Raw genomic sequence first — 14,737 nt, 5'->3', positions numbered from 1 at the left:
AAATGCCAATGTATAAAGATTGAAGAATTGAGAAAATAGTTGTAGAAGACACTGACAGTATTATGTCTAGGAAAACTGCTTTTAGGCAGGCAGGAATTGCTGAGCTCGAACACTACGTAATGCACACGGGCAACCGCACAGAGGGATAAATTACCGCGCGTAATAATAGGCAACAAGCGACGAACTGTTCTTGGTTCTTGATTATGGACTTATGACGATGCCGTAGTAAATTTATCAGTTGACTCAGTTACGCACGGTTGTGCGTGATTCAATCATTATTCAATCGAAGCATGTAAATAGCTGTTAGCGTGCCATGAGCGTATTGTTTGACTGAAGAAAAATAGTGCAGATAAGCAAGTGCAGTACATAAGAGTAACGTACGTTTGAAAGGATTTAGTTGTTTTTCTCTCTAAAGTGAGTTTTTAAAATTATAGCGTACACAGCCGTATTAAGCACCAACTTAAACTTGAAGCACTCCAGTAGTGCGTTAGTGTTCGGAAATGACATCTTTCGCATAGAAACCACATGCAGCTCAGACGGTTGATCTACGGAGGAGCCACGGAAATTGAGTGTTTTTGAACATAAATTAGTTAGACAATGAAAATTGAATCGGCTGAAGATAACACTCTACACTCTAGGATGTGTCCGAACACACAGTGATAATATTTCCTTGTGGAAACGGCGGCAACTTTTAGAAAATCACACCTAAACTGCCAACCATGAAGCGTATGGTTTGTAGAAAGACCTAGAACCAAGGCAAACGAATCCTCGAGAGGCTCTTTTAACGGTTTTATTGTACATACTTCAGACGAAAAAGTACTATACTACAAAATTACATTTCATCATGCAACTCGCTACAGCAGCGACTTCATTGGATGGTCATCCACTATAATATTAGACTGTGTGATTCTTTTGAGCAGAAGAACTGGTAGCTCTTGCGTGTGTGTCGTAAGGAATGGGAAAATGAAAGACATTTCGTAACTGCCCCAATTTATCATATTCCGTGAATTCACTGTAATAACCTTACACTCCAGTTCAAAGGGTGCGTGAGCGTGGGGATCGGAAAATCCTGATCATTTACGATTTCATGATAAATAAAACTCGAGAAAAATGTGAAAACTGTTTTGTAGTTTCTTGGCATGTATTTTAACGCAAAGAAAACAAGAATTTTGGATGTTACATTGCTTTATTATCCTGATGTTGAAATGCCTTCATACCGTTGGAGTAAACATTCATGATTTAAGAACGCGTGCTGTTTATTCTATGAGCATTATGTTGCCATACCGCGTGTGTAAGATGTATATTTTTCCTTAAGATAGTCATCAAATGTTTGAAGATAAACCCCACGATACGAACGATGCATCCTTATTTCTCGGTTGTATCCTACACCTTTGGCTAAACTGGAATAAAAACAACCAAAAAAGAAAATGAAACGTTACCTCTTTGGAAATGTGCAGGAAGTGTGTCACAAATTTAGCGAAGCGAAACATAAACTTACGCATTAATCTGGCTAGCTTTGCCTCAAACAATAGCTTGTTCACCGAATTAACAGCATCAACAATAGAATTAGACAAACAGCAATAGCATTTTACGAGCTAGATGGCCATCTTTTGTTGGTAAAAATACCGACTTCTAAGGTGGAATCGCGGCTGTCAGAAACGTCAAAATTATTTCGAAATTAGCCATATTTTCTTGCAGGGTCGATATTTGTGCTTTCTTCGACTGTGACTGCGGTGCCACACGGTGCATAACTGTAACACGTAACACGTAACTTAGTGTCAAATCTGTTATGCGCCCTGTATAACGTCGTGTTATAGGGTCTGCTGAGCCACAACGCTTTTGACGCCTGGTCGCTGTACTGTCAAAATTGTTATATGAGGCTGTTATATCTGCTGTTATGCACCGTGTGGCAACGCAGTAAGATATACAAGGTACCTTATACAGGGTGTCCAAGCAAGCGCCCTTTTTTCATTTTGTTATAAAACAGAAACTGCTGAATATTTTTCGATGCTTGAACATTTATTTGAATGGTAGATTTTTAGAATTTATGTATAAAATACAGTTTCCGGTGCAGAAAATTACGAAATATGAAAAATTTATTTCCAAAGTGGTATGTCGCCAAATCATTCGTCAAAAGCACATTTCATTGGAGCTTATTTCCACCTCAGTGGCTATGTCAATAAGCATTATTGTGGTTCAGAAAAGCCACATATCGTGCAAGAGAAGCCAATACACCCACAATGAGTTATTGTTTGGTGCGGATTTTGGGGTTTTTGATTCTACGGCGAATTTGAAACTGAGAACTTGGACGGCGTTTGGTTTCAATAGGACGTCGCTCCGTGCCATACAGCGACAGCCACGATCGATATTCATGTTACACGAACAAATGAGTAACTATTGACAACCTCAAGACCCAAATTCAAGTTGCTATTGCCGAAATCGGACCAGATACAATCGAAAATGTACTCAAAAATAGGTCGACCGAATAGGCTACTGCCAAACCAATTGTGGTACACATTTGACCACAATTGTTTTTCATTAAAAAAATTTGAGAATCAACCTTTCAAATAAATGTTGAGGCATCGAAAAATATTCATCCGTTTCTGTTTTATAACAAAATGAAAAAAAGAGCGCCTGCTTGGACACCCTGTATATACTTGCTATATACGAGTATATATGCTACTAGCTGATCCCGGCCCCTGTTGATAGAGCAGTCGGTAACGCTCTTCGCTGTCAGCGCAGCTGGCCTGTGTTCGAATCCCGGGATCGGTTGTAACTCAACCGGCCATGGTTTCGATTCCCGATACCGGCGTGACAGAGGGGGGTTGGCGCGGGACTAACAATCCCGTCCGTAAAAATTAAATGTTTACAGAAAGAGCATCAGAGAGATTAGCATTTGTCTCTGGTGCAGGCCAAGACTGCTCAGCGGTTGTAGCGCCAAAAAGAAGAAAAAAGAAGAAGCTGATCCCGGCGCGCGTTGCCACGCCTCATTTCATCCTCATTTCTCGCTTATCCGTCGTTTCAAAGGACTTCCTGGTGACGTATCCGATCAGCTTCCCTTTGCATTTCCCGTTACTCCTACTTTTCACACGATCGGGCTTCCCGGTGACGTATTTGTTCAGTTTCCCTTTCCTCCTCCCGTTACTCTGTTCCGAATGATAGGGCTTCCCGGTAATGTATCTGATTGGTTTTCCTTCCCGCTTCCCGGTGGATACATGGCAAAACTCGCACCAGCTAAATTTGACTCAAATTGTTTGAACACTTTTCGAATTTTGCTGCAATTTACCCTAATTTTGTATGGGAGCCACCCTTTGTAAAGTGGCGAGAGGATTCAAACATTCACCAGAACATTTCCCCTTCCCAAAAACTCCCACCTGCAGAATTTGGTTCGATTTGTTCGAAAACAACCCGAATTATGCTGAATTTTATGTTACGTTTGCATGGGAGCCCCCTCTCCCGGGAGGTGTGAAATGTACTTTTTCTATTATATGATCCTAATTGAAATCTAGAAGGCTGTAGCAGTCCGTTGCTATCTCTCTCTCTCTCTCTCTCTCTCTCTCTCTCTCTCTCTCTCCCTCTCCCTCTCTCTCTCCCTCTCTCTCCCCTCTCTCCCCCTCTCTCACTCTCTCCCTCTCTCTTTCTCTCTCCCTCTCTTTCTCACCTTCTTCAAAAATTAAACGCAAACTACGCAGTTCCCCCCAACATCACACTACTTAAAGATGGATGGAATGAGGGTTGGTGATAGGTGGAAGAAGGAAGGAAAAGGCTTTAAGGGAAACCAATCGATTTACAGACCACCAAAACCTAAGAAACGATACCCATATTGCCCTGGGACGTATTTTAAGGATTGGGGTTGTATGGGGACCCCCCCCCCCCTCCCCTCGTCCTGCAAGGACCAAATTTTGTCACATGGTTTCTCGGGTGACCATCAAGTTTTGATGTGCATGTGCAAGTTTTGATGAAATTCGATTCATAACTTGTGGAGTAATTGATGTTTTTAACAGTTAGTTGTATGGGAGGGCAAAGAAAGAGAGGGATGAGGGGTTTCTAACCATGATAACGACACTCCCCGGCCCCTAAAACCCCTGTATACCAAATTTCGAATCAATCGGTCCAGTAGTTTCGGAGTTCACTTGAGACACACAGACACAACTTGATTTTTATATACACTGCTGGTCAATGAAATAGGTAATTGTGTGAAGCTGATACAATTTGAACTGTACTCAAGCCATTACTAAACCAATGATCAGCAAACTAATACTGTACTTAGATATACTAGTTTATGTCATTTTTTTGCTATGTTGGTGATACTTATGTCAAAAGTGACAGGTGTGTTACCACTTATTTTGACAGCAGTCTGATTTGGCCTGGTCAATAAAATAGGTAATTCGTTGTATACGATGCAATTTCACCAGACTTTTTGAACGAAATTGGTTTAATTGGTCTTGTTGTAATCAATTTTCAATTGTGAATCTAAAAAAAGGGTTATTTCCTGGTAGAACATCTAGAATGGTCAGAAGAACTCATTGCAATCCTTGAGGAAAGAAAGATTGTGAAGAATATACGCAACGAAGGCGCGAGGTACAAAAGCATCGCCGAACTACTAGGAAAATCAGTAAATTTTGTGAGAAATGCTTTGTTGTGGAAAAAAACAAAGGAAACGCGAGTTAGACCAAGAAAAACCAAACCAACGATAGATCATCGCATATCATTTTTGTCCAAAGTGGATCCGTTTGGTGCATCCAGAGCGATTTGCTCAATAATAAATAACATTATTAGCCCAAAACCTGTCCATAGGCGGTAACAAGAAGCTAATCTATCAGGGCTAATTGCAAGAAAAGTGCCACTATTGATTTAAAAAAAATTTCAGATGAGGTAACAGTTTGCTACTCAATATCGTTCTTGGGGAGGTATTGAGGGTTACGAAAAATAGGCATAATATTTTATGGAGCGACGAAACCAAAATAAATTTGTTTCGTTTGGACTCTCAGTGTAATGTTTGACGACCTGCTAGCAAATAATTCCATCCCAGGTTTGCAAAAAAAATTTTTAAACATGTAGGGTGAAGTATCATGATTTGGGGATATTTTTCATGATCTGGTATAGGTCCCTGTTTCAGAGTAAATAGCACCATGCATGCTCTCGAGTATAAAACAATTATGGAAGACGTTTTTACTGGCTTACGTAGAAGAAAACATGCCACTGAGATGGATATTTCAACCAGAAAACGATCCCAAGCATACGTCATAGCTTATGATATCGTGGTTTGATGGCAATAATGTGTCAGTTTCGCCTTGGCCAAGTCAGTCTCCTGACCTAAACCATTTTGAAAACTTGTGGAATACCTTGAAGCAAAAGTTAGCTGGACAATAGTTTTCAAACAAAGATGAATTGTGACAAAAAGTGCAGCAGGAATGGTATTCCATTCCAGTAAAAACTTGTCAGGATTTGGTCGATTCGCTGCCAAGAAGAATGCATAAAGTGCTCCAAAACAACGGTGGATATACGGGGTACTGACTAATTTTGAAATAAAATATTGATTTGTGACAATAGAAAAAGAATAAACCGTGTAAATTCATTAAAATTTGACATACACGCAGAATTACCTATTTTATTGACCAGGTACTTTTAACTGCTTCCTATTGTAATAAGCAAATTCCTAGAATTTTTCACTTATTTTAGACTATCTTTATCTTATTTTTAGTACTTCTATCTTATGCTATCATTGTAATACCTGTGAATTCAATAGGTTTTGAAAAATGATCAAATAACGCAGCTTAAATACAGTTACCTATTTCATTGACCAGCAGTGTATATAGAAGATAGATAGATAGCAAATCCGAGTTCCGTTGGTAGATTATTTCCAAACACTAGAGACAAAACAATATTTTCATTTAATCAACGAAACAATATATGCATTTTGTATGGTTATTGGTTTATAACAATTGTTTATGATTACTACCTATCACTGCGTCTTATACAATGTGAAAATAAAGTGCACGTGGGATTGCATTGCAAATGTATAGATAACAAAACGTTTACATCTAAGTTATTGTACTCTAAGAGCATTTGTTATTCAATCGATTTCAATAGCCACATTTTCGATAGTTCGATTTGGTTTAGCCAAATTTTTTAACCAAAAATGGTTCGGTAGAAAAATGCTTTTACACAAGCATAAAACGCTACACATTAAGAAGTTGTTTACATTTAGTATTCATTTCCATAATATTCTTTTCTTTCAGAGATTGTTATATTTGGTTGTCGTTCGATTTTGTCACATATGTTAAGCCTTATCTACGAAACTACCTAGAGTCACCGGAAAAGATAAGCAAATCATCACTGTCGAAGCTACGTGATGCATTTTGGTTTCAACTCTGATGCTGTTTATCTTTTTCTTGATGCCTATTTAAAACAAATGAAAGAAAAAGCAATTGTAGTGTTAAAAACAAAAAGAAAACTTTTCAAAAATGTCATTAAGAACAAGCAAACGCCATTCTAAGCCGGTTTGAAAAGGTCCTAAAATCGATCAAAGTATGTACCCAGGACCGGTTGGAAGATCCAGTCTGCTTCGGGATCCTTTGCCTCTCCACATGCAAAGCACTCAAACTATCGACTGGCGATTGGCAAAACGGTTTGGCACAATGAAAACAAACTAATGGTCGGGTCTGTCCTCTCTGTTCGTCGACCTGCTCTCAATTGACCGATGCTCCGGGAGAATTCCCGAAGACGTTGCCTGGAACTCGTGGTATAAAGTATAAATACGGCGGACTGTCCGATGAGGACCGTTTATTAGTGAATTTTGCGTTGTCCAGGTGAGATGGGTAAGTGCTGCACGCGATTGGTTGTTTTTGCCGACCGTGGTTGCCAAGATCAAGTTCAAGTATTTGAGAAACGGCAAACAAGGTAGAAAAAGCGGATTAACGGTATTCGCGTGACCTGGCAGGAATCGATGGGCGTTTTCGGGTTGCGCAAGTTGCACGTTCGAGACAAGATGTGGACAAGGAGATGTGATCATAATTTGTGTGGTACCAACATAAAAGGAACGGGAAGCGTTGTGAATGACCTCCTTTAACAACGTAATTTGAACGTCGTGGCAAATAGTGACAAGTGATGGTCACTCTTGTAATTAGTGGCGATAAGTGGCTTTGTGGTGATTATCGTTCATTACGAGTGATTGGTTGAATTTGAAACACTGGAATCTCTAATGCTTTCAGTGCGTTGGAATGAAGACAAATTACCATTAAATGAAAATGCACTCTATAAAAAAGGAAAAATGTTACACAAATGATATAGAAATGTTAAAAAAGGTTGCGCGGTTTTGATAATTCGCTTCACTCTTTGAAAGTGCGAATGAATCTTGAAATTTATACTGAAATTTAAACTACAAGTTTTCGAGCCAGATAAAACACAGCATAAATTAATCAGTGCCGATAAATTACAGTTGCTCATGTGTGTACTGTCACATGGGATCATTGTAAATTTGTATTAAAACCTACAAAAGCTTTCAAGTTTTCAAAATCCTATGATGAATTGGAGATTGGTATGATCGGAATTGTAAATAGTCAGAATTGTGTGCAGAAGTTGCTAGTTAAAAACCTTTCCTTCTCGGTCACTGTTTTCCTTGCCACTTTCATTCGCTAATCGAAACTTTGGTTTTTTAACTCTTCGGAGACGGCACACAAGAGATTGCACAATGGCGTTTGTGTAGAGAAAGCATAAATGCTAGCTAATAATAAATGTTAAACACATCGATGACCTTTTGTTCCTTCTCTAATTATTTATTCTGCTCAGGTGTAATGCTAATCCAGTCTTGGGTGGTGCTCCTTTGTTTGCTGCTGGTTCTTCCGCTTATAGCAGCGCAAGGTGAGTGTTAAGATACGCAAGTTGGTCTTCGCAGCACTTTGCACGCTCACAATCTAAACAATATCATTTAACAACCGTTCTTGTATGTGACTCGATTAGGTCAGCAAGCACGTATCGTATGCTACTTTAGCAATTGGGCAATATACAGGCCCGACGTGGGACGTTACACAGTTGAAGACATCCCGGCGGAAATGTGCACGCATTTCATCTACTCTTTCATCGGAGTAGATGACAGTAACTATAAGGTGCTGATCATTGATCCTGAGCTGGACTTGGAACAAAATGGGTTCCGAAACTTCACCGACTTGCGGCAGAAGCATCCTGAAGCCAAATTCCAAATCGCCGTTGGTGGTTGGGCGGAGGGCGGCAAAAAGTACTCAGAAATGGTTGCCGTGAAAGAGCGTCGGCAATCGTTTATCGAAAGTGTTGTGCAGTTCATGAAAGTCTATAACTTTGACGGTTTCGATCTGGATTGGGAATATCCGGGAGCCGCGGACCGTGGCGGCAGTTTTGGCGATAAAGACAAGTTTTTCTACTTCGTAGAAGAGTTACGACGAGCCTTCGACAGGGAAGGACGTGGCTGGGAGATCACGATGGCAGTTCCGGTGGCGAATTTTCGCCTGCAGGAGGGTTATCATGTACCAGAGTTGTGTGAAAATTTAGACGCAATCCATTGTATGACGTATGACCTGCGTGGCAACTGGGCTGGGTTTGCTGATGTTCACAGTCCTCTGTATAAAAGACCACACGATCAATGGGCGTATGAGAAACTTAATGTGGTAAGTAGCAGATACTGGAATGATTGAACACACAACGATTACTGTTTGATGATTCACTATCCTTAGAATGATGGAGTTCAGCTATGGGTCAATTATGGATGTCCTCCCAACAAGTTAGTGGTTGGTGTTCCGTTTTACGGTAGAACATTCACTCTTAGTGCTAGTACGACGAACCCGACACTCGGGTCGTATATCAATAAAGAAGCTGGAGGTGGCTCTCCCGGGCCTTACACCAACGCTACTGGGTTCCTGGCTTATTACGAGGTATCGGTCCATAAGCAGGACGCAAATAAGGTTGATGACGACTAAATATTTGTTTACATTAAACTCTAGATATGCACTGAGGTACAGGACGAGGACAAAGGTTGGACGAAAAAATGGGACGATGTTGGACTTTGTCCATATGCCTACAAAGGGACACAGTTTGTCGGGTACGAAGATGTCGAATCCTTGCAGCACAAGATGAACTGGATTAAGGACAAGGGCTACGGAGGAGCGATGACCTGGGCCATTGATATGGACGATTTTCATGGCTTGTGCGGACCTGAGAATGCTCTAATGCAGGTACTATACGACAGTATGAAAAACTATGTCGTACCCGAACCCACTGTTACTACAACTCCTAGGGTTAGTATAGAGATTATAGCTATCATGGTTTCCCATTAGACTTAACTTTTTCTGGCACTCTTGTAGCCGGAATGGAATCGTCCACCATCGACAGTGCCATCGGGGGACGACGAGCCATCACAACAGGTTACGACTACAACGACACGTCGTCCTAGACCAGCTACCACTGAGACAACGACACATGTCCCAACGAGTACAACTAAGAAAACCACAAGTCGAAGTACTACGCGCAAACCGGCTACTATTGTGCCACCGGAAGAGGATCACTCTCAGGAACCGATGGAACCTATTCCCCCACCTGCAAATGAAGATGAATCTGAGATCGACTGCTCGGGATACAAGGACTATGTACCGTCGGCCGACTGCACCAAGTACTACCGCTGCGTACACGGGCAGCCAGTTGAGTTCACTTGCAAACCTGGATTAGTATTCCACACAGCTTTGAATGTGTGCGATTGGCCGGAAAGTGCCGATCGAGTCGAGTGCCGCAGCAAGGCGAAGTTAATTAATAAATCCATCACCGACGTGGTAATCTAATCACACCACCGTTGGAAAGCATTAATTGCTTGAGATTTTGCAAAACGATATCCTTCAGTTGTCAAGAAGCTCATTTGTCCACATGTACTATTTTGAAGTGCTCCCGACCATATGCAAAATAGTGTCACCCTGTACTAGTTTGTTGATATTCGGCGTCGGTTTTGTTATCGGCATCGGCATTATCGTGTTGACTCTTTCACTCTACTGAAAGAAACATCGGAATTCCCACCAAACCTCCCACCACCCAACGCAGCATAGCGTTTGAAACGAGTTTTAGTCAAGCTACGATCGTTCGCCCCGTTGGGTTCAGCAGTTGCATTCCAGCTCCCGGCGATTCACATGGTCGCAGTCACATCTCTCTTCACTTTCGGAAACACCTTAACCGTGAAATGTTTGTGAAAGGTGCGAAGCGTTATCGACAGACGAAAACAAGTTCGAAACCAGTTTCTTCGAATGTGTTGCGACTTTAAGCTCAACAGCTCTCGTACTAACCTTGCACTTCGATGTCCCTCCGTGTTTTCGTTTGCTTAGGTACGGTGTTTTGTGTGCTTGTTTTGATCATGTCCGGTCAAAATGGAGTGACGATAGAAGCCAAACAGAGGCTAATTTGCCATTACACCACATGGTCCCAAGGCCGGGCTGATCCGTACTCCTACCGTGTCGAAGACATTCCAGGAGAGCTATGTACACATGTAGTGTACAACTTTGTCGGGGTATGACCTAAACTACATAACTCAGGATAAGATTATTGGAACAATGCTTTCATTCAAGGTGGACGTCGAAGAATACGAGCTTACCACCCTGCAACGAGAAATTGACGTTGTACAGAATGGTTTCGGTCGATTTATAGACCTCAAGCAACGCTTTCCAGACCTAAAGCTTCATGTTGCCGTCGGTGGATGGGATCACGGTGGTTCTCCATTCAGTAAGATGGCCGCGTATCGAAGCCGTCGACAGAAGTTCGTGGCCAGTGTGGTAAAGTTTATGACGAGGTACGGCTTTGACGGACTAGAGGTTGTGTGGCTTTACCCTGGTAGTGTGGAGCGAGGTGGCAGTCAGAATGATAAGGATAACTTTTACTATCTCATCGACGATCTGAAACGAGCATTCGATCGGGAAGAAAAACCTTGGGAAGTGGCTATACAAGTGCCTGCTGACCATACGAGATTTGAAATTGGTTATCAACAGGACGCACTGTGCGAGTAAGTTATTGTCGACGCAGTGTCAGTGTCAAGATGTCTTTTAATAATTATTTTCTATTACACCGCCAGAGTTGCTGATTACATACATATTGCGGGGTACGATTTGCGAGGTTCATGGACCGGATTTGCTGATGTCCATAGTCCAATGAAAAATCGGCCTCACGATCAAGGAAATTACAACGGACTTAATGTACAAGATGGTGTACAATCCTGGCTGAATAAAGGTTGCCGCCCCGAAAACGTGATTCTCGGTGTTCCGTTCCTAGGACGTACATATGTGCTTCGAAGCAGTCAGCAAAATGCCTTGGGATCGCCATCCAACGGACCAGGGCCCAAGGGACCCCATACATACAGCGAGGGGTATCTGGGTTACTTTGAAATTTGCCAAAAACTAAAGGAACCCAATTGGCGGCTGCGCTGGGATTCTATCGGTTTGTGCCCATACGCCTATCGAGGTAATCAATGGATTGGGTATGAAAATGGAACGTCGTTGGAGGAAAAATTAAGCTGGGTTACCAGCAAAGGCCTCGGAGGAATTTATGCCTTTTCACTCGATTTGGATGATTACCGAGGTAAATGCGGACAACCTTATCCTTTGATGAACACTCTTTACAAACTCATTAAAAACCAAGCAAAACCAGATGACGATTTCGACTGGGCAATTCATAGAGAAATCAAAAACAATCGTACCGCAAATGGCTAACTTTCAGTTCAGCTGTAGACTGGTATCGTTTCATTATGCAACTGAAATAACCATAAAGAAGCAGAAAGAAGAAGAAATGACTGTGAATTGAAAGTTGTTTTAAATTTAGATTAGGTGATATAAAAAAACGGAAGATGTTTGTTAGCTTCTGCAGTTATAGATACAAACAATAACTATAAAGTAAAAGTGGGAAACTTCATTGAAAGTTCATTGAAGTTTTGAAACACATAAAACAAATTAATTATTGAACTTAAGGACCAAAACCTATTGAATTCTATATTATTCTGCATGTACCTAACAACGATGGTCATCAGAGAATTCCCAAAACACAATTATTTAAAGAAGGAACACAACACACTTTAAAGACGAACGAAAATAGACCTCAGGTGGGTTAGTTAGGTATGTTATGAGAATGGCGGACGACGAACCAGCCCTTAAAGCCCGCTTAGGACCTCCAGGAGGACGTAAGTAGACGCAAGAACGGCTGACTTGGCGAGTTTGCAGACGTGGGTGCTCGACTGCGAGCGCTGGAGGAAGTTTCTGTTATAGGACTGGAGCAGTTATAGCTGCCGGATAATGAAATGAATCGTGTCCCTTGTAAAAATGTGCAAAATGAATACGTTTAATTCATTAAAATGTTTCAAAAATACAAAAATCAACAAACATACAAACAAACAAAGCTTTGAAGTGCAATTTCAAAATTGCCATGGCTTTGGCAAAAAAGACATGATATTTTTTCTTCTTTTTCAAGCAAAAATCGAACGCAAAAAGCAAACGCAAAGCAAAAATCGAAACACGAAGCTTATGCGAGTTAATTATTTTCTATATTGCATTTCATCTGTAATATATAATGTATTCATGTTGCATATACATTAACACATGGGCTCAAAAGAATCGAGCCTAACACATAGAGGCCGCTAGTGTTTTTGCTTTTCATCGCTTTTTCAGTCAACACTAACCTTCAAAGGAGGTTTCACTTAAACTGAGGCCTATTTTGAGGTAAAAGGTTGACAATCGTTCTACATAAGAGGTGTGGAAATGCGTAAGAAAGAAAACGTTTCGAAAACGCGTTTCCTTTCTTAAGACCGATATTTTCCGTCCCATGCATTACTTCGCATCTACATCTAGCAAATGATGTTTTTTTATTGTGCGGAAAAATATTACCACCAAAGCAAAGTAAACACAAGTGAATGAATAACGGGGATTTCCCGTAGCCTGCAACTAAGCTATATTGAAGACTCCAATCGATCGTTCTGTTTGGTAAGATTGATTGGCATATTAAATGTATGCATGTAAAAATGCGAACGGCTGATTTGTGCTTGTGCCAATCGCATTTCCTTCGACAGTGTTGGTAGGTAAGAGAGCGATTGTTTGACGTTCGACCGATGAAGCTATCAGCAGAGATTTTAATAAAACTCCAGTTTTGGACAAGGAGTCAAAGCACTAGGGAGGAATCGTAGTTACATTACGCTGCATCTCGATTCGATCATTGGAAATGTTGGCAATAGGTTCGATAAATTGTTTTCTTTTATTTCTTCAAATAAAAATATATTATTACATTGCTTTACGGTGAATTCTAGGAGTTATAACATGGATTACAGTTCTCTTCATAATTGCACTCAACACTGTTACTGCTTCACCTCGGTTGGTATGCTACTACACAAACTGGAGCCACAGTAGACCGAAAGAATACTCGTATCGAATCGAGGATATACCAGGAAATCTATGCACACACGTAGCATACACCTTTCTCGGCGTGGAAGAGGCCACATCGGAGCTCGTGTCGTTGAAACCGGCTTATGATAACCTTCAAAATGGGTTCGGTCGATTTCGAGACCTTAAGGGCCGTTTTCCGCATCTGAAACTCATAGTTTCGGTGGGTGGTTGGACTCACGGTGGTAGTGTCTTTAGCAAGATGGCTTCGACCAGAAGCAGTCGACTAAAGTTCGTCACAAGTGTGGCGCATTTCATGGGAAAGTATGGCTTGGACGGTTTTGAAATCGTATGGCTGTGGCCAGGCGCTACCGAACGTGGCGGCAAACAAGAGGATAAAGATAATTTCTACTATTTGGTCGATGATTTGAAACGCGAATTTCAGAAAGTTGGTAAATCTTGGGAGGTGGTTGTGCAAGTCCCGGTTGATCGTGCTCGACTCGTGGCGGGATATCATCAAGAGTCGCTTTGCCAGTACGTACCTGTTACTTGATAAAACGGCTGTGGTATTACAGTTTACGCTTTCGTTATATTCCACAGGGTAGCTGATTATATTCATCTAGCCGGGTATGATCTTCGTGGTCCGTGGACAAATGTAGCAGATGTGCACAGTTCGCTAAAACGCCGCGCTCACGACCATGACTATTTCTACACATTGAATATTGAAGACGGGGTCGACACGTGGCTAAGCAACGGATGTACATCCAATCAAATTGTGCTCGGTCTCCCACTTTACGGTAGAAGTTATACTTTGATATCTTCCGCGGAAACCAGCCCCGGTTCGGACGTGGTCGGCGCTGGTAAGATAGGTCCATTCACCAACGACCCAGGGCTTCTGGGGTATTTCGAGATTTGTGACCTGCTCAAGGACGGTAATTGGACGACGGAGTGGGATTCAATTGCCGAGAGTCCATACACACATTTTGGCGATCAGTGGATAGGGTACGACAACGAGCGATCTCTCGAGGCAAAGACTAGGTGGGCAACGGAGAAACGGCTTGCCGGTGTGTATGTCTACACACTAGATTTGGACGATTATAGAGGAAAGTGTGGCGAACCGTATCCACTCGTCAGAACTCTTCATAAATATGTGGAAAGTTACACAACGACGGATGAAGTCTTTTCGTTTGCCATATTTCGTTCGTGACCATGCGATTCTATAAATTATTGAAGTAAAACGAAACATTCCGCAGTTTTATGTAAGTCATATTTCTGCATTTCTTGTAGGACCTGCATTTGACGTGAACTGCAGCATTTCTGATCATAAACCGATTATACCTATTAAGACACGATTGTAGGTTATCGTTACAATA

The 14,737-nt window shown here is 41.5% G+C and overlaps 2 protein-coding genes across 2 annotated transcripts; both read left to right on the top strand.

Annotated features, from left to right (window-relative positions):
• The first annotated feature begins 7,796 nt into the window (after positions 1-7,796).
• Positions 7,797-12,666, top strand: LOC128270515 (endochitinase). The gene is made up of 10 exons (XM_053007920.1): positions 7,797-7,863; positions 7,963-8,642; positions 8,709-8,906; positions 8,976-9,269; positions 9,336-9,797; positions 9,865-9,890; positions 10,060-10,208; positions 10,338-10,519; positions 10,578-11,008; positions 11,078-12,666. Exons 1-10 carry the CDS (start codon positions 7,797-7,799, stop codon positions 11,709-11,711), a joined length of 3,123 nt encoding a protein of 1,040 aa, XP_052863880.1. The 3' UTR covers positions 11,712-12,666.
• Position 12,667: 1 nt separating this feature from the next.
• On the top strand, positions 12,668-14,660 carry LOC128271561 (endochitinase-like). The gene is made up of 3 exons (XM_053009140.1): positions 12,668-13,219; positions 13,292-13,898; positions 13,965-14,660. The coding sequence occupies exons 1-3, from the start codon at positions 13,207-13,209 to the stop codon at positions 14,569-14,571; spliced, it is 1,227 nt and encodes a 408-aa protein (XP_052865100.1). The 5' UTR covers positions 12,668-13,206; the 3' UTR covers positions 14,572-14,660.
• Positions 14,661-14,737: the final 77 nt, after the last annotated feature.

Source organism: Anopheles cruzii, chromosome 3 (assembly GCF_943734635.1).
Source record: "Anopheles cruzii chromosome 3, idAnoCruzAS_RS32_06, whole genome shotgun sequence".
Taxonomy (NCBI): Eukaryota; Metazoa; Arthropoda; class Insecta; order Diptera; family Culicidae; genus Anopheles; species Anopheles cruzii.
Note: the sequence above shows the minus strand (reverse complement) of the source record. Positions and strands in the feature narration are given on the sequence as shown.